Raw genomic sequence first — 23566 nt, 5'->3', positions numbered from 1 at the left:
TTGATTTCTTCTCCTTTGCCTCTAAGGTTCAGACTTTCGTTGTAACAGCGTCACGTAATTTTCTGGTCTCCTTTTATCGTGGCAATCCCTTCTGGGGTTGGAAACTTCATGCATAGATGTAGAGTCGAAACTACTGCGGCAAGCTGAGTTAGCGTTGTCCGACCTACCAGGGCATTGTAGGCTGAGCTCACGTTGACTACGATGTAGTCTATGTTGAGTGTCCTTGATCGGGTTCCCTTTCCAAAGATTGTGTGCAGTGAGATATATCCAAGGGTTTGGATTGGAGTGTCTCCTAGTCCAAACAAGCTGTTCGGATATGCTCTGAGCTCTTTTTCTTGTAGGCTGAGTTTGTCGAAGGCAGATTTAAACAAGATATCCACCGAGCTTCCTTGGTCCACCAGTGTGCGGTGGAGGTTGGCATTGGCCAATATGATAGTCATGACCATGGGATCATCATGTCCCGGGATGATGCCTGCCATATCTTCTTGGGTAAAAGTAATAGTAGGGAGGTCAGTGATCCTTCTCCTCCTCTAACGTGATATACTTCTTTAAGGTGCCTTTTGCGAGATGATTTGGAGATCCCTCCTCCTGTGAATCATCTATTTATCATGTGAATGGGCCTCTCCGGGGTGCGGGGTGATCGTTAAGCTCATCCGACCTCTTCATCCCTTCTTCTTTTTCTGGGTTCATCCGTTTTGTTGGCTAAGTATCGATCTAGTCGCCCGTCTTTTACCAATTTTCTATGACATTCTTTAAGTCGAAGCACTCGTTTGTAGGATGTCCATAGATTCGGTGGTATTCACAGTATTCTATTTGATTTTCCCCTCATTTTTTGCTTTTGATTAGACGAAGTGGTGGAATCTTCTGAGTGTGGCATACTTCTCGGAAAATGTCCACAAGAGACACCCAAAGAGGTGTGTAACTGTGGTATTTTTTAGGCTTCTCTCTGTGTTGATCTTTTTTCTTGGGCTCTTTATCCTTATACCGGGAGGAGTATGAGAATCCAGATTTTGAGGTCTCTCCTAAGCGAGAATTTTCTTCCATGTTGATATACTTCTCTATCCGTTCTTGCACTTCATTTAAAGATGTTGGGTGTTTCTTTGATATAGAATGACTAAAGGGTCCTTCCTGCAGGCCATTGATGAGACCCATGATGGCTGCTTCTGTTGGTAGGCTTTGTATGTCTAGGCATGCTTTGTTGAATCTTTCCATGTAAGATCGAAGACTCTCCCGATCTCCTTGTTTGATTCCTAATAGGCTTGGGGGCGTGCTTGGCTTTGTCCTTCTGAATAGAAAATCTGGCAAGAAACTTCTGGGCTAAGTCAAACTTGTGATGGATCTGGGAGGCAGACTGTCAAACCACTTAATAGTTGTCTTTGTTAGGGTTGTGGGGAAGGCTTTGCGACCAATAGCATCCGAGGCATTGGTGAGATACATTCTGCTTCTGAAATTGCTGAAATGATGGCTTGGATCAGAGGTATCGTTGATAAACCCATATTTTATGATATATTTTTTGCTTAATTTGAGTGATTTATTAAATCCTTCACCCACTTATTCATATTAATTGCATGGTTTTACTTTTCCTTCCTTATTATGTGATGTATGTGAAAAACATGTTTCCTATGCTTTAATATTGATTATTTTAATTACCTTTATTTCCATTCGATGCCGTGATTATTGTGTTGAGTTGTTTCAGAGCTTCTAAGGAAGGAATGACTTAAAGGATGGAAAGGAAACATACAAAAATGGAAGGAAAGCACAAAACGGAGCTTCTGAAGAAACTGGCATCCACGCGATCGCATGGACGAAGCGATCGCGTGCCAAGCGCGAATCAGCAGTGACGCGGCCGCATGACTGACGCGAGCGCGCACCTTAAGCAGAACGCACAGGACGCGGTCGCATGACTGACGCGGCCGCGTGGCAAGAAAAGCTTTGAATGACACGACCGCGTGACCCACGCGGGTGCGTGACAGAGGCCACGTATCAGAATTTACAGAATACGCCCCCAGCGATTTTTGAAACCCGTTTGGCCCAGATCCAAGTACAGAACACACAGATTAGAGGTTATAAAGTGGGAGAATGCATCCATTCAAAGAGAGCTCGCATTTTTTACTACTTTCCATGATTTAGATTTAGTTTGAGAGAGGTTCTCTCCTCTCTCTCTCTTAGGATTAGGATTTAGGACTTCTCTTAGTTTTTAAGAGTGACTCTCGATCCAGGTTTAATATTTACTTTAATTCATGTTTCTATGCTGCTTTTACTTTAATGCTTTTATTCGTATCTACAAATGTTGCCAAATTGGCTTATGAATTTTTCCATGTTACAGATTATTATTTGAATTAATGATTATTCGAGGTATTTCAGTTATTGATTGCTTTCTCTTTAATTTGTGTTACCATTGCTTTCCATCTAAGGACATTTTTTTCCAGCAATTTTACTTTTTCCCCTTTTGGTCTTGGTTAAGAAATCAGTAACTCAACAGTTATCAAACTTAACATAACTGATAATCGCTATCTTGCTAATTGAACTGAACTTCAATAATCCCAACTTTTTCTTAGGAAAGAAATAGGATTGGAAGGTCACAGTAATTAGTCCCTTGACTTTCCTTTGCTCTAGCAAAGGTTAACTAAGTGGAATTTAGATTCAACTTTCATTATTGTTGAGAGAGATAACTAAGTTGGACTTCCAATTTCTCTTACCTTACCAGAAGTTTGCTTTACAGTATTTATTTATTTTAATTGCCATCTACTTTACTTGTCATTTAAATCACTTTCTTCTCACCTTCTAAACCCCGATTACAACCATTATAGCCAATAATAAGAACATACTTCCTTGCAGTTCCCTGAGAAGACGACCCGAGGATTGAATACTCGATTAACAATTTTTAAGGGGTTTGTTACTTGTGACAACCAAAACGTTTGTATGAAAGAACTTTTGAAGGTTTAGAAACTATACTTGCAACGAGGATTTATCCGTAAATTTCTAGACCACGCAAAAGTTCTCTCATCAAAATGGCGTCGTTGACGGGGAACTGCTAACGTGTGCCTTATTATTGGTTATTGTAAATATTTTTCTTTTGCTTGTTTATTTATTTTTGTTTTTCCTTTTTCCCTTTATTTGCTACCATGAACTCTCACCCCTCTCGCTTTGAGTTTGGTTCTAACTTTGTTGAAGGAAATAGAAGTTACAGCAGGAATATGCATCAAGGTCAGACCAATCAAGGATGGATGGAGCCAAGAGGATCTAATCAACCCTTTGGGCAGCAACACCCTCCGAGATATCCTGGACAAAGACCATTCTACCGTGCATACCCAGCTGAAAGATATGGTGGACAACCTTGTAACTACCAACAAGCCCCACCCCGTGCCTATAGACCATCCTTTCAACATAACCTCGAACCACCACACTCACAAGCTTCTCTTCACCATTCGCCACCATATGATCCTTCCTTACCCCAGTACCAATCCAATCACTCCCAATCACCACCACTTTCCTATGTATCATGCCCAAGTCCGGCAACCCGAGAAGCAGAGGTTCGACTAAAGGAAACAGTAAATAAACTTCAAACAACCATTCGACAACTGGAGCAAACAATAATTCAATGGGTTTCTAGGCGCTCAAATACACATGGATCAGCCACAGCCCCATGTGAACAATCTAAAGATGAGCGTAGCATGAAGGAGATACCAGAAACTCCAGTGGACAAGACAGAGAATGAATTCGTACTAGAACAAGTAGAAGAAGCTGTCATTGTTCCAAAAAAAGAGTTGGTTGAAGATCTAAGAGATGCTGAACCTCCATGGGAATCCAGAACTGAGGGGAACTCCGTCAAGGACGTCACAGTTGATGCTAAGGAGGATAGTACACAACCCCCAAGGCAAGTCGTTTATGAAGAATCAGACGGAATAATCCAAGAAGCAGTTTCCCTTGATAGTGATAGTCACAAGTCTAGCTCTCTTAGTAATGAACTTGCATTCGCAAGTGAATTCTCTGAGATCGAAGAATCTTTCCCAGATAAATACGAAGACAATGCGGATGTAGATTTCTCTCAACCCCCAATCTATGACTCAAGTAATGTGGAAGACATAGAAGACTTTGACCAGTACACAGATACAATTGTAGAGCCTTGCAAGGAAGTGGAGGAATTCACAGAAGAGCACAAGGGAGTAGAACTTACAGAACCACCAGAAACATCTGCCCCAAGGCCATTACCACCTAATACAAGCTTCAAGTGGGTACAATCCTTAACCTATAACTTTACTTATTCACTTGAATATAGTTTGCTTGAAATAGATGGCCAGCTTAGAGCTCTTTGTGGCTTTAAGAGTAAGAGGGAAATGGCTCGTACTCAGAGCTGGTGCACGAGGTTCAATAAGGTTCCACGCTTTACCTCGAAGTACACGGATTGGTATCATGCTCAATTGCATGAATCACAGAGAACGTTTGGTCACCATGGTGAGATTCTACTCTTTAAACTGCCCGGATGGAAGCATGTAGATCAAGAAGGAGGCAGATTTAATAGCAAAGCTTGGAATCATGGACTCTATCCTGACATTCGTCACCCCGGGAGCCTGAAAATTTGTCTGAAGCTGCTCAGAAGCTTTACATGCCTAGTATGGGACCCCGGAGGCTATTGGCATTCCAAGCAATGGTGGAGATTTTTGGACAAATTTAAACATAAGCCGCCATAGCAGGAAGCTCCTCCAATGTCCAACTTAAGGACTTTAACTAAAAGTGCTAGGTGGGAGACAACCCACCATGGTATGATCGTTCCTTTGCAATTTTAATTTTATTTTGTTTTGTTTGTTTTTTAATTTTATTTTTATTTTATTAAACCTGGAATCATACATAGCATTCACATTAAGCATTGCATCCTGCATTTCAGTTCAAAAAAAAAAAAGGGATGCATGACGTGACCGCATGCCCCATGCGATCGCGTCATATGGCGAAAACACTATCCACGCGACCGCGTCATCGACGCGGCCGCGTGACCTGGAGATCGGCATAAATATCCAACGTCCAGAAAGTTAGGCTGGAATCATGTGGCCCTTGTGCGTTTTGCACAAATTGGCCCACGCGATCGCATGCCCCATGCGATCGCGTCACTTGCACAAAACCAATCCCACGCGACCGCGTGAGCGACGCGATTGCGTCGCATGGATTGCACAACACCCTAGGACGAGACAGAGAGTTGCGCTGAAATGACGCTGGAGTCGTGCGTCTAGCACAAATTCCAGCGACGCGATCGCGTCACCCCCTCTCCTACCCCTCTCACGCGATCGCGCGACCTACGCGATCGCGTCACCCCCATTATCACCCCCACCACGCAACCGCGTCCCCCACGCGATCGCATGGATTTGAAAATATAACCCCCTCAGCCACGCTAACCTTATCAGTCGCGCAGGCCCCCCAATCCTCTTTTCTCTCTCTTCCTCCTCTTCTCTCAACCACCACCCAGCCACCATTGCCGCCGCCCTGACCACCACCCAGTCGCCGCCGCCGTCCAGACGCCGCCGCCACCTGTCACCCCTTCTTCCCTCCCCTTCTTTCTTCTTCTTCCTTCCTCTCTTCCCCCCCTCTCCGCCACTGCCCTCCCCGAACCACCACCTCACACCACCGCAACCAACCCAGTCGCGCCCCCTCCGCCACCCACACGCAACCTCCTCCCTTTCTCTATCAATTACCCTAAACCCTATCCCCATTACCCCCTTCTCCACTGCCACCTCAGCCGCCACCGCGCCGCCGTACCCCTCCACCGCGCCGGACGCCGCCGCAGCCACCACCCAGCCGCTTTCTTACCCCGTTCTACTCCTCATGCCTACCAGGTTCCGATGAACGCCGCCTTTCTGTCCTTCGCAGTTATTTTACAATTTTTTTTTTCTATTTCTGTTCATAATTAGGATAGATAGATATGCATGCTGTAGTGGATTTTTAGGTTGTTAGGTAGCTTAGGCTGTGGTTAGTGGATCTAGGTTTGTTTACTTGCACTGTTCATGCTTCTGTTTTATCAAAACTGCAATTCTGCTGTTCCTGTGACCTTGTTCATATGCTGTGATTTCCTGCATTTGCTGCTTGTTACTCTGAATTTTCCTGTTTCTATTAATTATAGGTAACTGCAGCAAGTTTTTTTTAATTCATATGAACTGCCTTGTTTGCTGTTTACTTTCCGGGACAATCCAATTTTAGCCAGAATGCTGCCCAAATTTTTTGTGAATTGTTTTCATTCATGTTTTGGTTTGGCAATCTAAACTCTATTGTCCTCTGCATTACCCAAACCATTTCATGAATGCTATGGCAGACTTTCTTATCCTCTTTGATTTCCTAGTTTATAAACTGCATCTGTGATATTCTGATTCCAATTCTTGCTTTCTTTATATCTCTTTGAATCAACATCACCCTGTTTTTCTTGTTAGGTTTTGAGTTATTTTTAGTTATAATTGTGAATCCTTGTTACATGGACTATTTTCTTTATGCCACTTACTGACTCACTAATTTTAATTTACTAACTTCTTTTTCAAATTCTAACCATACTAACCTTTTCAAAATCTCTTTTCTGATTTTTTTTTACTTTCCTCTAACTTTCTAACCATGGCATGATGACAATTTTTCTATTTAACTTGAATTCTGATACATTTTGGATTGTAAATTCTTCCTTTCCAAATTTTAAACTACTAAACAATCCTTAATGCACATTTACTTGACTCATTTACCTCATTCTAATTCTCCTTTGCCGCTTTGAGTTTTCTTTGTTTAATTGCCTATTTGCTTTCCTATTTTTATCCATATCCTAGTTTCCCATTTTTCAGGATGTCTGCCTCACAGAGGAAAGGAAAAGGCAAGGCTACTGGAAAGCGCAAGAGAGGAGATTCCTCCCAGTCCATCATTGCCCTCATGCATGATTCCTCATGGCGGGAGAAGAACTTTACACAGCAGGAAAAAGCTAACCAGCTGCTCCCTGCAAATGATTCAATAAAATTTGCAAACCGATACTGCTAGATGAAGTATCCGGCTTTTGCAAACTCCAGAAATCTATACCTGGAGAGAACTCTGAAGATTCCAGAAGCACTCCAGCAGTACACCACTGAGCAAATCAAGCAAAGAAGCTGGTTCTTTCTGGAGAGAACACTGACAGAGATCAATGCATCTTGGGTCCGGGAATTCTACTACAACTACTACATCACCACCCTAGATGCAGTGAACCTGAGAGGAAAGAAGATTCTGGTCACTGAAGAGGCCATAGAGGACATTCTCCGGCTCCCAGCCAAGTCCGATCAGCCTGATGGTTATTCAAAGGCTGAGGAGGACATGCGCCTGATGCAGTTTGATTGGGATGCTGTAAAGGCACGGATAGCTCTCGACCCGACTGTTTCTTGGGAGATGGGTCAGGACACCACCATGCCTAGACGGATCAAGGGGGCGTACTTAAATGATGAAGCTCGGTTATGGCATCAGATCTTGAGCAACTATGTCATGCCGAGTACTCATGAGACGGAGATCCCAGCTGCTATGATCACCCTCCTATGGTGTGTCATGGAGGGTAAAGACCTTTATCTGCCACGCTTTATCCGGCATTATATGGCCAGGGTCCACGTCCGAGGCACCCTCCCTTTTTCGTATCTGGTTACACAGCTAGGCCGTCGAGCTGACGTGCCATGGAAGGATGCCGATGAGAGACCACCAGCAGCGGACTGCCGGAAGATCATTCCTCACAGCAGGAACTTCCTAGCTTTGGGCTACAGACCACCACCCTTCACTGCTACTGATGAGACAGCCCCACCGTCTGCTGGACCCTCTTCATCCACGGCTGTCCCTGCTGCCCCTGCTGCCACCATCACACCTCCACTTGCCTCTGAGCCCGTATACCGCCTTGTGCACCGCCTATTCCGACAGCTTGATCAGATGGAGCGCCGTAACCGGCGCCGGTATGAGAGATTGGAGCATCGCAGCCAGCGATGCTATTCGCATCTGAAGCTGATGATCCGACAGGGTGGTGACATCCCCTCCGAGCCCGACATACCATCAGAGCCATCAGAGGAAGAGGAGGATGAGCACGAGGAGGAGACTCACTTCCAGGAGGAGACCCATCAGGAGGTTATGCATCAGATCGAGGCTGCAGATCCGGAGATTCCGATTCAGTCAGCACCACCTCTACAGCAGCCAGACTCTCAGCCCACCACCACCACAGAGCCTCCAGCTACCATCCCTACCAGTGATGACACCCCTTCACACCCGGCTTGACTGAGCATCAGGGACGAGGCTTCATTTTAAGTGTGGGGAGGTCGCCATCTCTGGCGTTTTATTTTGGTGAACCACTACATCTCTTTTTTCTTTTATTTTGGATATTTTTCTGTATTTTTCTTTTTACTTTTATTTTCTGAGTACTTATACATTGCTGTTTTTATGTATTTTTACTCTATTTCTGCATTTTGCATTTTTAGTTCATATTTTTAGTTATTTAGTTTAGTTTGCAATTCTGACTTATTAGTGGATTAATTAGTATAGTTTACCCTTTTTAGCATAAGATAGAATAGTTAAATTGAAAAAATATAAAAAGGAAGTAAGCTAGGAAATTGAACATAACAAATTTAAATCCATAAACCTTGTATATATAGCATTACATCATATAGTTAAGTTGACAACATTTCATCAAGGAGGAACATCAAAACTTTAAAGGCTACCCTAAATAATTTTTTTATGAGAATAATGGGAATATTTAACTAAACCTGTATAACATATATAAATGATATATGATGCTTGAGTTAGAGAACACACAGCCTGTGAGTCTTGAGCTTAATTGTATGGTTGCATTCAAACCATAATTTCATTCCTGTGTGTTTCGCTTCTTTTTATTCTGATGTTCTTTACTTTGCTTTAATCTATATGTCCAATTATAGAATATAGAATATATATACATACCAAAAAGAATGATTGAGGCCATCATTTGATTTTAGCTCACTTACCCCAAAATAACCTACCTTTCACATCACCCTTGTTAGCCCCCCTTGAGCCTTTAAAATCCCTTTTATTCTATTTAGCCACACTACTAGCCTTAAGTAGAAAAACAAAATAAAATCCCAAGTTGAATCCTTGGTTAGCTTAAGATAGAAAATTTTGAATAGATTATAATGTGCGGAACCTATTGGGAACATGGATGATAGAAACAAAAGGTAGAAAAGCTGAAAGAAATAAAATAAAATTTGGATAGCATGCTCATGAGAAGTCAAAGTGATTCAATTACCATATGCATTAAAAAAAAGTTAGTTATTTTTCAGCATTTAATAAAAGGGGATACAAAAGAATTCCCCAATGCAAAATAAAAGGATTGCACATGGGATAAAAATAAAGTGGGATAATATGGGAAATTTGGTAAAGAAATTTGTTCTACTAAATATGTATGTTAGGTGAGATCTTAGTCTAATTAAGGATTCACTTATTAGCTCACTTAGCCTTATACATATATCCTTACCTTTACCTTGGCCCCATTACAACCTTAATTAAAGACCTCATGACTTTTGGTATGACTATACTCTATAATTGTTGATTGGTTAGATGAAGAACAAAGTTATAGAAAGTAAGAATAAAAAGAAAAGTAGAGTGGATAAACCCAATAAACACTGAGTGACTAGAGGGTAAACACAAAATCCAGTGAGGGTTCAATAACTCATCAACATATATCTGTGCTTAATTTACTAATTGTTTTGCAAGTTTGTACAATATTTTTATTTCCCATCTCATTTGCTAAAATGCTTTATTATTTAAGGGTTGGCTATATATATATATATATATATGACTCCTTGAGAATGTAAATTAATTTGACTACATGTAAGCTTTATATATGAGTGGATAAGTTGGAATTGCATGACTCATTTAGGTAGATGCATTTAAAATAGATTGCATTGCATAACATTCCACCACTTTAACCTTACCTTACTCTTTACCTTGGATTAAGCATGAGGACATGCTATTGTTTAAGTGTGGGGAGGTTGATAAACCCATATTTTATGATATATTTTGTGCTTAATTTAAGTGATTTATTCAATCCTTCACCCACTTATTCATATTAATTGCATGGTTTTACTTTCCCTTCCTTATTATGTGATGTTTGTGAAAAACATGTTTCCTATGCTTTAATATTAATTATTTTAATTACCTTTATTTCCATTCGATGCCGTGATTAGTGTATTGAGTAGTTTCAGATCTTCTAAGGTAGGAATGACTTAAAGGATGAAAAGGAAACATACAAAAATGGAAGGAAAGCACAAAACGGAGCTTCTAAAGAAACTGGCATCCACGCGATCGCATGGACGAAGCGATCGCGTGCCAAGCGCGAATCAGCAGCGACGCGGCCGCATGACTGACGCGACTGCTCGCCTTAAGCAGAACGCACAGGACGCGGTCGCATGACTGACGTGACCGCGTGGCAAGAAAAGCTCCGAATGATGCGACCGCATGACCCACTCGGACGCGTGACAGAGGCCACGTATCAAAATTTACAGAATACGCCCCCAGCGATTTCTGAAGCCCTTTTGGCCCAGATCCAAGTACAGAACACACAGATTAGAGGTTATAAAGTGGGAGAATGCATCCATTCAAAGAGAGCTCGCATTTTTTACTATTTTCCATGATTTAGATTTAGTTTGAGAGAGGTTCTCTCCTCTCTCTCTCTTAGGATTAGGATTTAGGACTTCTCTTAGTTTTTAAGAGTGACTCTCGATCCAGGTTTAATATTTACTTTAATTCATGTTTCTATGCTACTTTTACTTTAATGCTTTTATTTGTATCTACAAATATTGCCCAATTGGCTTATGAATTATTCCATGTTACAGATTATTATTTGAATTAATGATTATTCGAGGTATTTCAGTTATTGATTGCTTTCTCTTTAATTTGTGTTACCATTGCTTTCCATCTAAGGACATTTTTATTCCAGCAATTTTACTTTTTCCCCTTTTGGTCTTGGTTAAGAAATCAGTAACTCAACAGTTATCAAACTCAACATAACTGATAATCGCTATCTTGCTAATTGAACTGAACTTCAATAATCCTAACTTTTTCTTAGGAAAGAAATAGGATTGGAAGGTCACACTAATTAGTCCCTTGACTTTCCTTTGCTCTAGCAAAGGTTAACTAAGTGGAATTTAGATTCAACTTTCATTATTGTTGAGAGAGATAACTAAGTTGGACTTCCAATTTCTCTTACCTTACCAGAAGTTTGCTTTACAGTATTTATTTATTTTAATTGCCATCTACTTTACTTGTCATTTAAATCACTTGCTTCTCACCTTCTAAACCCCGATTACAACCATTATAGCCAACAATAAGAACATACTTCCTTGCAGTTCCTTGAGAAGACGACCCGAGGTTTGAATACTCGGTTAACAATTTTTAAGGGGTTTGTTACTTGTGACAACCAAAATGTTTGTATGAAAGGACTTTTGAAGGTTTAGAAACTATACTTGCAACGAGGATTTATCCGCAAATTTCTAGACCACGCAAAAGTTCTCTCATCAATCGTCGTATGGGGTCATGTCGGGAGCTTTAAAATCCTTCGGAACTTTAGCTTTCATGATTTCTTTGGTGAAGGGATCTTGATCTTTGGGGGAGTTGTCCTCGTGACCGGGCTGAATGGTTTTGGTTTTTAGGTCGACTTCGAGTTTTAGGAGCTTGTCCTCTAACTCTCGACGTCACCTAGTTTCTTTTCGGAGGTTTCTTTCGGCGTCCTGTTCGGGCTGCTTAATCCAATTTTGTTGTTCTCAGAGGGCTTCTAAAATTTCTGTATTTGGAGAATGATTTTCTCCATTTTGCTGAGATGTATCTTTGGGTGTGGTGTCTGCGTTCTTGTACGGTGTCCTATTTTCCAAATCAGAGTTGTGATCGTTGTCAATGTCGTCTGCTAGGATGATGGGATAACTTTCAGGTTCCCCAGCAACAACGCCAATGTTCCGAGGGTTACCTGAAATTGAAGGTCGATCTCGGATGAGATCTGCGGTGGTAGCCGGAGTTGTCGTGTCTGACTTGTTGGATCTGGTGGAGCTGGAGATGCTGTTGATCCTTCGTCACCGGAGGGTGGTGGTACCTGCAAGAGACTCCGGTGCTTAAGTTAGCATGGGCTTTAAGCAGGTTTTTAGTAGAATCAGAGTATGAGTTATACCTGGGTGCTCCAGTGTATTTATAGTATTGTAGGACCTTTCTTGATAAGATAAGTTAGTTATCTTATCTTTTATCTTTAAGTGAGGTCATCTTATCTTCTGGGGAACTGCCTTTATCTTTCTAGGCTTTAACTGCCTTTAGATTGGGCTGTGTCCCTTCATTTGGGCCTGTCTGGGCCCTTCTGGCGATTTGGCCGAACTCTTTAAGAAGAGGTCGGGGAATCCAAACTTGAAGAGGTGGGTCGACTTGTCTTTAATTAGCCCGGGTTGTACAGCTTGACCCAGGGCATGAACAGAAAACGGATATTTATAAAACCAACCACATCAACAACCAAACCAAGGAAGAAACTACCAACCCTACCTACCACCTCATTGGAAACCACCTCAACCCAACCAATCACAAGCACCACAAATTACCTATCCTTCCCCTCCCTCCAATCAAGACGAGACACTCCGGTCGATACTCCAAGGGCAAAAAGAAGTCCAAAACATACTTACCTCAAGCCTTACAGGCCTCTCTTCTACCCTCCATGCCCTCATTGCTCGCATGGAGCCACCTTCTACCTCCACTCCTCAAGCTCCAAATTCTAGTGCCATACCCTCTCAACCTCTACCCAACCCCAAGGGTGGCATCAACGACATTACCTTGAGGTTCGAAACTTAATTGAAAGAGAGAAGTCCAAAGGCACCTAGCTCAATGATAGTTGCTCAAGAAGAGGATGTGGTTAAGATAGAAGAAATTGAAGAGGTGGATGAAGCACATGAGGTAGTTGAAGATGAAGTCCCTCAACCAAGAAGTGAAACCTCTAGAGATGAGCAAGTCTTGGAGGAAGTGGCTCAATCAATTCCATTTCCTACATTGGCAAAAAATACTAAGAAGTGTGTAGAACATGACCCCAAAATGGTGGAAATGTTCAAGAAAGTCGAGGTAACAATCCCTCTCTTTGATGCTATCGATCAAGTACCTAAATATTCAAAGTTTCTTAAGGATTTGTATGTGAACAAAGATAGAATCCATGAGCTAGAAACTATTCCATTGGGGAGTTCTATTTCGGCTTTGATGGGAGCAATACCGGAAAAGTGTGGTGATCCGGGCCCTTGCTTAGTCTCTTGTACCATAGATGGAGTTTAATTCATCGATTGTATGTACGACCTTGGTGCATGCGTTAGCATTATGCCTCTTTCCATTTATCATATATTAAAGCTCCCACTGTTGAAGCAGTTGGCAGCTAGGTTTGTCTTGGCGGACAAGAGCATAATAACTGTGATGGATATTGCGGAAGATGTGTTGGTAAACATAAAGGGGTTGGTATTTCCAATTGATTTTCATATCCTTGAGATGCCACCTAGTGAATCCGAAAGGACATCATCTATCCTACTTGGAAGGCCATTTTTAAGGACCTCTAGATTCAAATTAGATGTCTATTCGGGAATTTATTCTTTTGAAATCGACGGAAGAGTTGTTAGCTTTAGCCTTAAAGAGGCCATGAGACACCCAACGGAAAATCATTCCATATTCCGGTGTGACTTAATTGACAACATTGTGGCCGAAGTGCATTGTGCAAATATTGAGGAGAAGATTGAAGAATCAAGTGTGGGGACCCCCATGAATGCGAATAAAACATCATACCCCATCCGAATCAACTGGAAGTTCAAATGCCAAGTCAAGAACCATATGTAGAGTTGAAATCACTACTGTCCCATCTAAAATATGCCTACGTTGATGAAGCTCACAAATTTCCGGTAATTATTGCAAGGGAACCCACTCCTTAACAAGAAGGGAAGTTACTTGATGTTTTGAGGAGGAACAAAAGAGCAATAGGACAGAGCTTGGCAGATCTAGTGGGCATAAGCCCCCAAGTGTGTGAGCACCGAATCTTCTTAGAAGAAGGAGCTAGACCCGTTCGGCAACCTCAAAGGTGATTGAATCCTACCATTCTAGAGGTTGTTAAGAAGGAGGTAACCTGGTTACTAGAGGCGGACATCATTTACCCTATTTCAGATAGTGAATGGGTAAGTCCCGTCCAAGTTGTATCAAAAATGTCTGAGGTGACCACAATCAAGAATGAGAGCGGAGAGCTTATAGCTACGAGGGTGCAAAACTCTTGGAGGGTATGTATCGACTACCGGGGTTTGAACACGGCCACTAGGAAGGATAACTTTCCGCTACCATTTATCGATCAAATGCTAGATCGATTATCTGGTAAACCTTATTATTGTTTTCTAGATGGCTATTTGGGGTATTTTCAAATCCACATTGCTTTAGAGGATCAAGAAAAAATAACATTCACGTGCCGCTTTGGAACTTATGCCTACAAGCGTATGCCATTTGGCCTATGCAATGCACCGGCAACTTTCCAAAGGTGCATGATGAGCATATTTGCGGATTTTCTAGAGCAATGCATGGAGGTATTCATGGATGACTTCACAGTCTATGGGGATTCTTTTGATCAATGCTTGGATAACCTTGCAAAAGTGTTGGAAAGATGTACTAAATCGAACCTTGTCCTAAATTTTGAGAAGTGTCATTTTATGGTTAGACAAGGTATCGTTTTAGGACATATTGTTTCCAAAGATGGTATTTCTGTGGATCCGGCAAAGATCAATGTTATATCTAGCTTGCCTTACCCCTCCTCCGAGAGGGAAGTCCGTTCGTTCCTTAGACACGCAAGTTTTTACCGAAGATTTATAAAGGACTTTAGTAAAGTAGCATTGCCTTTATTTCAATTGTTGCAAAAAGATGTTGAATTTGATCTAAGCAAAGAATGCATGGAGGCTTTTGACAAACTCAAAGTGGCATTGACTCAAGCTCCCATCGTGCGAGGGCCGGATTGGAGTCTGCCATTCGAAATAATATGTGATGCCTCAAACTTTGCCGTGGGAGCTGTGCTAGAATAGCGCGAGGGTAAGAATCCGTATGTCATAGCCTTTGCATCAAAATGGAGCCCAATCCAACTACACTACCACCGAGAAAGAACTATTGGCAATTGTTTTCGCTTTGGATAAACTCCCAGCATATCTACTTGGTTCTAAGGTGGTAGTGTACTCGGATCATGGAGCGTTAAAGTATTTGTTGGCTAAAAAGGAATCCAAACCGAGATTGATTAGTTGGGTTTTATTATTGCAAGAATTTGACTTGGAAATCAAAGATGAGTGGTTCTCAAAACCTAGTGGCGGATCACTTAAGTTGCATTGAACACACCAAGAGCGATACCACTCCTATTAATGATTCTTTCCCCCTTGAGGGCTTACAAGCGATCTCGGAAGCCATTCCTTGGTATGCACCGATAGCCAATTACTTGGTATCCCGCACCTTTCCTCTTAATCTCTCCAAACATCAAAAGGATAAGCTAAAAAGTGAATCCAAATACTATGTATGGAATGACCCATACCTTTAAAGATGTGGAGCGGATCAAGTAATTCGAAGGTGCATTTCACAAACCAAATTCCACTCAATCTTGGAAGCTTGCCACTCCTCTAAGGGAGGAGGCCATTATGGACCTCAAAGGACGGCAAGGAAAATCGTAGATTATGGATTTTGGTGGCCAACCCTCCTCAAGGACTCTTCTCTTTTTTTAAATCTTGCTCTCAATGTTTTCGATTTGGTAATATCTCCAAGAAGGATGAAATATCCCAACAAACCATGCTATTTTGTCAGATTTTTTATGAGTGGGGTATCGACTTCATGGGGCCATTCCCAAATTCTAATGGTTTTCTCTACATTTTACTAGCCGTGGATTATGTGTCCAAATAGGTGGAAGCGATACCCACCCGGACAGACAATGCTAATGTGGTCCTTTCTTTTGTGAGAAATAACATAATTTGTAGATTTAGGTCGCCACGAGCAATCGTGAGCGACCAAGGCTCACATTTTTGCAATAAGAGAATGGAAGGACTCATGAAGAAATATGGCATCATACATAAAGTAGCTATGGCCTATCACCCCCAAACGAACGGCCAAGCTGAGGTTTCCAATCGGGAGATTAAACGCATATTAGAAAAAATTATGAAGCCTCATCGGAAAGATTGGAGTGCTAAACTCACCGATGCACTATGGGCCTACCGAACGACGTACAAGACACCAATTGGCATGAGTCCCTTTCGGTTGGTCTATGGCAAAGCTTGCCACTTACCGGTGGAGATAGAGCACAAAGTATATTGGGCCGTCAAGGAGTGCAACTCAAGTTTGGGAGGGGCCGGAATTGAGAGAAAGCTACAACTTGTAGAATTGGAGTGTTTACAGTTAGAAGCATATGCAAACTCTAGACTTTACAGGAAAAGGATGAAAGTCGTGCATGATAAGACCATAAGAGGAAAAGAATTTAGAGCCGGCGATCATGTCCTCCTCTACAATTCAAGATTAAGATGGATGTCCGGGAAGCTAAGGTCAAGATGGGAAAGACCTTATGTAGTAGAAAAAGTAGAGCCATACGGAATCTATCATTTGCGCCATCCTTCAAGCTCCGACATTTTCAAGGTTAATGGGCATCGTCTAAAGCTGTATCTTGGTGAAAATATGAAAAGCAACAAGGAGATAGAGGTGTTCCTTTTGGAAGATGCACCTAATGGCAACAAGAATTGAGCTAATGACCATCCAACTTAAGGACGTTAAACAAAAGTGCTAGGTGGGAGACACCCCACCATGGTGAGATCTACCATTTTCCTCCTTTTGTATATACTCTTGAACTCTTGCTTGATTTGGTGATTGCTTAGCTTTTAAGTTTGCTTCGATATACTTTCTTGTGCTAGTTGTGACACTCATGAAGCTTTGCATGTTTGAGTATTATATAGAGTTTTAGGGTGTTTTTGTACCCTTTTGACATGCTTGCATACTGAATTCTTGATCAAAATGCATTTCTTTATGTCTATGAAAAAAAGAGGGCAGGTGCGTGTGCGTGCTAGGCGCGTATGCGTCGATGGTCTTCGCAGCCCCTGGTATAAAATTCCACAGAGTTATGCGAGCATTGGGCCAGCACTGAGCCCCACACCTAACCCCACTGACGCATGCGCACACCTGGTGCATACGCGTCCATGATTCTAAATGCACAACCCACGCGTCACCGTCGACTGCGCCACTTGCACCCCTAGCACATTTTCCAGAGACTTAGGCGAATTCTGGGTTGACACTATGCCCCGCGCCTAACCTAATCAACGCGTGCGTGCACCTGGCGCGGACGCGTCCCTCTGCTAGTTTACACATAGACGCGTAAGCGTGCCCGCCGCATCCACGTCGATCGTGCAATTTGCTCTCCTGGTAGATTTTTCCCGAGAGTTGCACAAACATTGCGCCTACACTGTGCTGGAAGCACAACCACCCCTCTCGCGAAAGCGTACATGACGTCTGCGCGTCCCTCTGCCACATGCAACTTTCACGCGTGCGCGTACTATGCGCGTGCACGTCAATCCTACTACTGCCAACTCCTGGTACTTTGACCAGAGAGTTGTGCGAGTTTTAGGCCCACATTGTGCCACAAGCATAACTACCTCTCACGTGTGCACGCACCTGGCACATACGCATCCAACCTTCTTCTGTTGCCCACCCGTATGCGTGAGCGATGCCTCCGCATCCCTACTTCCTTCATGCCCATCCACACGTACGCGTAGAGGGCGCGCCCGCGTCGATCTAGCGACGCAACTTACCTGCAGCGCACCTCTTTTCAAATCCCTCTACCCATCTTCTCTTATTTCCATCTTCTTCTTCTAGTCCCACTTCCCTATCCCTTCAACCACCACTATCAACCTCTCTCCGCCCCTTTCACCGGCGGCTTGAATCACCGGCGACCACCACTTCCGGCGGGTCCCTCCCTCTCTTCCCCCAATTCTCTTCCTCTCTTTTTTCACTTACATTCTCCATTACCTTCTCCTCCCTCACAAGGTATTCTCATCTTGCCTTTTTCTTTGTTTTGCCTCCTCCTTCTTCTTTCTTTTGTTTCATTTCTTTGTTCCTCTACTTAGTTAGCTTTATTCATATTTACTTGCTTGTTTGCTTTACTTCCCTTATATTTTTTCATTTCTCATGGGTGTTGGGAGTGGAGATTTCTATGGCATTATTGGGTTCATTTGTTTTATTTGATTTCTTTGCAATATGTGGTGCTCTATGATGATGGTTATTGCCTTGTGAGATAATACATTGTCTCATTTCCTCCATCTATTTGTTGTTTAAGGGTTTCACACCAAGTGTTTGTTGAAAGGTACATATGAGTTTTGTTGCAACTTTGACCTAATGCTTTCCACTTAATGTCCTTTCTCACTCACTTGCTCACTCCTATGTGCGTTGAGCCTATTATTCTTCATGCTTCTTATTTCAGATGCTCACCCCCAATGACTTGTTTCTTGTTATTGATGTTTGGATACATGTCTCTCATGCTCTTCCTTGCATGCTAATACCACTCTTGCATCACATGCTAAGTGACATGCCATTGCTTCCTCTTGTTGTCTTGCTTACATGTTGTAGCTGTCATGTCTCCAAGTCACCTATCCTTTTGTGGCTCTTTATCACTTGCATGACATTTTCCATGTGTGTTTCTTTGAGCTTAATGTATGCTATTTCCTTCTTTTTAGGATGGCTATCACAAAAGATAAAGGAAAAGCACCAAAGAAGCCGCCTAACAAGAAGGCGCCTCAAAGATCCACCACTAAGGCTTACCAAGTACCCACGGCTAAGCCCCTCCTTAAAAAGGCGAGGAACATCACTAGGATTGATGAACAAGAGAAGGACAACCATGCAAGGGACTCTATTAAGTTCCCCAACCGGTATTGTGAGCTCATGTTCCCCCTTATGGCTGAAAGGAACTATCACCCGGAACCTCTTCTCAACCCTTCGGCCCACATTATTGAGTTTGTCATACCCCGCATCGAGCGGCGGCAATGGGGTTTCTCTTGAGAAGACCGCATGAGGCTAATCTCTCATGGGTGGTGGAGTTTCATATTTGTGCGTCGAAAGCAAGCTCCCATCACAGAGGAGGCTATTCATGGAGTCTTTAATACTGGAACATTGGCGGATGGGATAGACGCCTATCAAGAGGCCTTGAGGCAGCGATGTGAATTTGGTTTTAACTTCGATTGGGATACCGTTTTCTGGGTAATTGCCAACCCGGAAGCTATTTGGATCCAAGGGAGAATGAGATCCCGGCCCAAGGGCATTGACGCACGCTACCTCACTGTGGAAGCTCAGGCGTGGGCCTAAATTTTATCCCATTATGTGCTACCAAGCACCCATGGGTCATCTATCACCGCGGAGCTCGCCTTGTTGGTTTGGTGCATACTTACCGAGAAATCGGTCAATGTCCCCCTTCTCATTCGACAAGCCACGGGACATGTCCATGCTAGGGGAAATCTACCCTTCCCCGCCTTGGTAACTGAGTTAATTGTTGTGACTGGTGTTCCTCAGGAGAGAAAGGACTGGAAAGAACTAATTCTGATGAACGACGATGTTGTCCCATCCGAAAAATATCTCAAGCCTCCGACGTATACCGGGAACCTTTACATAGCCAATCCCATGGGCATTCCCACCATGTCATCCGCACCACCTAGATCATCCCACCAACGCCTTAAGGATTTCCATAAGAAGGTGGACCGATAAGAACGGCGGAACCAACGCCAGTTTGCTTACATAAAGAAGCTTTTGAGTTGTATGACCCACCTATGGAGGAACCGGAGATTTCCACTTTGATGAGCGGATAATTTATACGCTTTTTGGCATTATTTTTAGAATATTTTTAGTATATTTTAGTTATTTTTTATTATGTTTTTATTAGTTTTTAAATAAAAATCACAATTCTGGACTTTACTATGAGTTTGTGTGTTTTTCTGTGATTTCAGGTATTTTCTGGCTGAAATTGAGGGACCTGAGCAAAAATCTGATTCAGAAGCTGAAAAAGGACTGCAGATGCTGTTGGATTCTGACCTCCCTGCACTCGAAGTGGATTTTCTGGAGCTACAAAAGCCCAATTGGCGCGCTCTCAATTGCGTTGGAAAGTAGACATCCTGGGCTTTCCAGCAATATATAATAGATCATACTTTGCCCAAGATTTGATGGCCCAAAACGGCATTCCAAGTCAGCTTAAGAATTTTGGCGTTTAACTCCAAAACTGGCACAAAAGCTGGAGTTAAACGCCCAAACTGGCACAAAAGCTGGCGTTTAACTCCAAGAAAAGTCTTTACCCATGGAAGCTTCAATGCTCTGCCCAAGCACACACCAAGTAGGCCCGAAAGAAGATTTCTGCATTAATTACTTATTTCTGTAACCCTAGGCTACTAGTTCTCTATAAATAGGACCTTTTACTATTGTATTTGGACACACATTTTTGGACGTTTAGTCCCTAGACCTTGGAGGCTGGCCATTCGGCCATGCTTACACCATTATCACTTTTGTATTTTCAACAGTGGAGTTTCTACACACCATAGATTAAGGTGTGGAGCTCTGCTGTCCTTCATAAATTAATACAAAGTACTATTGTTTTTCTATTCAACTCAAGTCTATTTCTTCTCCAAGATATTCATTCGTTCTTCAACTTGATGAATGTGATGATCCGTGACACTCATCATCATTCTCACCTATGAACATGTGCCTGACAACCACCTCTGTTTTACTAGCAATGGCTTGAATGCGTATCTCTTGGGTTTTTAATCTAAGATTGGAACCTTCATGGTATAGGCTAGAATTATTGGTAGCCATTCCTGAGATCCGGAATGTCTAAACCTTGTCTGTGGTATTCTGAGTAGGATCTGGGAAGGGATGACTGTGACGAGCTTCAAACTCGCGATTTTTGGGCGTGTGACAGACGCAAAAGGATCAATGGATCCTATTCCAACATGATCGAGAACCGACAGATGATTAGCCGTGCGGTGACAACGCATTTGGAACATTTTCACTGAGAGGACGGGAAGTAGCCATTGACAACGGTAATGCCCAACATAAAGCTTGCCATGGAAAGGAGTATGAATGATTGGAAGAAGGCAATAGGAAAGCAGAGGTTCAGGAGGAACAAAGCATCTTCATACGCTTATCTGAAATTCCAACTAAAGAATTACATAAGTATCTCTATCTTTATTTTATGTTTTATTCATCTTTTAATTATCAATCCTCCATCACCATTTGAGTCTTCCTGACTGAGATTTACAAGATGACCATAGCTTGCTTCAAGCCGACAATCTCCGTGGGATCGACCCTTACTCAGGTAAGGTATTACTTGGACGACCCAGTGCACTTGCTGGTTAGTTGTGCAGAATTGTGACAAAGTGTGATTCATGTTTGAGAGCTCCAAGTCCTTTGGCGCCATTGTTGATGATCACAATTTCATGCACCATGTTTTTGGCGCCGTTGTCGGGGATTGTTTGAGTTTGGACAACTGACGGTTCATCTTGTTGCTTAGATTAGGTACTTTTCTTTTTATTTTTCAGAGTTTTTAAGAATGAATTCTAGATTTTCAAGGTGATGTTCTTATCATCACAAAAGTTGATTGATTCTCATCAATTTAGCTGCTGAATGTAATGTCCTGTTGACGCTTGGCCAACCATGTCTAATCTTTTTAGACTGAAGCTTTAGACTAACATTGCATGATTCCTGGAATTCTTATTAAAAGTTTTGAATCCCTTTATTTTCTTTTCCATATAAGTTTCGAAAATCACAAAAAAATTTATAAAATCATAAAAATCAAAAATATTTTATGTTTCTTGTTTGAGTCTAGTATCAATTTTTAAGTTTGGTGCCAATTGCATGTCTTAATTCTTCTTGCATTTTTCGAAAATATGCAATATGTTCTTCATTAATCTTCAAGTTGTTCTTGATGATTTCATTGCTCTGATCTTTAAATTCTCTTGTTTTGTGTGTTTTGTTGTTTCTCATATGCATTCTCAATTTGTTAATGTCTCTTATATAAAAAATTTTTTTAGTTTGGTGTCTTGCATGCATTGTTTATTTGATCCTAGTTGCAATTTTTATTATTTCTCATCATTAAAAATCCAAAAATATTTTCAAAATTATGTCTTTTCAAGTCAATAATACAGAGAATTGAAGATTCAGAACATTCAGCAGAGGAATCAAACAGAAAAAGCTGGGCGTTCAAAACGCCCAATGAAGAAGGAAAACTGGCGTTTAAACGCCAGCCAGGGTACCTAGCTGGGCGTTTAACACCCAAAAGGGTAGCATTTTGGGCGTTAAACGCCAGAATAGAATTAATGATTTTTCAAAATCAAATCTTTTTCAAATCATATATTTTCAATCATATCTCTTCAAAATCAATTTCTTTCCATTTTTTATTATTGTCAAAAATCCTTGTTATAATTAATGATTTACTTCAAAATTTTCTAGTTGTTACTTGCCTATTAAGAAAGGATCAAAAGTTTTAATTCTAGAATCATATCTTCTAATTTCTTATTAGTCAAGTAAATCAACTTTAATTTTTAAAGCTTTCTCTTTTTAGTTTGATTTTCAATCATATCCTCTCAATCATATCTTTTCAATCACATCTTTTTCAAAATTAACTCTCAATCATATCTTTTTGATTTCTAATTTTAAAATCTTTTTCAAAAATTACTTAATTTCTTTCCCAATCTTAATTTTCGAAAATCTCAATCAAATTTTCAAATTTTTTTTTTATTATTTCAAAATATTTTTAATTTATTTTCGAAAATTCTTCCCCTCTTCTCACATCCTTCTATTTAAAGGACTAACACTCTTCCTCAAGGTGCAATTTGAACTCCCTCCTTCTTTATATGTTCGAATTCTCTTCCATCTACCTCCTCCTTCTATTCTTATTTTCCTCTGACAGCTCAAGGAATCTCTGTACTGTGACATAGAGGATTCCCTACTTTCTTGTTCTCTTCTCTTTCATATGAGCAGGAACAAAGATAAAGGCATACTTGTTCAAGCTGATCCTGAACCTGAAAGGACCTTGAAGAGAAAGCTAAGAGAAGATAAAGAACAATTCTCTTTAGAGGGCCTAACAGAGCTTTTGAAGGAAGAAGAAACCATGGCAGCCGAAAACAACAATGCCAACAATGCAAGGAAGGTGCTTGGTGACTTTACTGCACCTACTCCCGACTTCTATGGGAGAAGCATCTCAATCCCTGTTATTGGAGCAAACAACTTTGAGCTTAAGCCTCAATTAGTTTCTCTAGTGCAACAGAATTGCAAGTTTCATGGACTTCCATTGGAAGATCCTCATCAGTTCTTAGCTGAATTCTTGCAAATCTGTGACACTGTCAAGACCAATGGGGTTGACCCTAAAGTCTACAGACTCATGCTTTTTCCTTTTGCTGTAAGAGACAGAGCTAGGACATGGTTGGATTCACAACCTAAAGAAAGCCTGAACTCTTGGGAAAAGCTAGTTAATGCCTTCTTGGCAAAGTTCTTTCCACCTCAAAAATTGAGCAAGCTTAAAGTGGAAGTCCAAACCTTCAGACAGAAGGAAGGT

At 41.6% G+C, this 23566-nt stretch overlaps 1 protein-coding gene across 1 annotated transcript; it reads left to right on the top strand.

Annotated features, from left to right (window-relative positions):
• The first annotated feature begins 16080 nt into the window (after nucleotides 1-16080).
• LOC107620682 (uncharacterized) lies at nucleotides 16081-16731 on the top strand. Its single transcript, XM_016322811.1, has one exon. It carries the CDS (start codon nucleotides 16081-16083, stop codon nucleotides 16729-16731), a length of 651 nt encoding a protein of 216 aa, XP_016178297.1.
• The last annotated feature ends 6835 nt before the right edge of the window (nucleotides 16732-23566 follow it).

The sequence above is a fragment of the Arachis ipaensis genome, chromosome B10, assembly GCF_059453495.1.
Source record: "Arachis ipaensis isolate K30076 ecotype BB chromosome B10, ASM5945349v1, whole genome shotgun sequence".
Classification (NCBI taxonomy): domain Eukaryota; kingdom Viridiplantae; phylum Streptophyta; class Magnoliopsida; order Fabales; family Fabaceae; genus Arachis; species Arachis ipaensis.
Note: the sequence above shows the minus strand (reverse complement) of the source record. Positions and strands in the feature narration are given on the sequence as shown.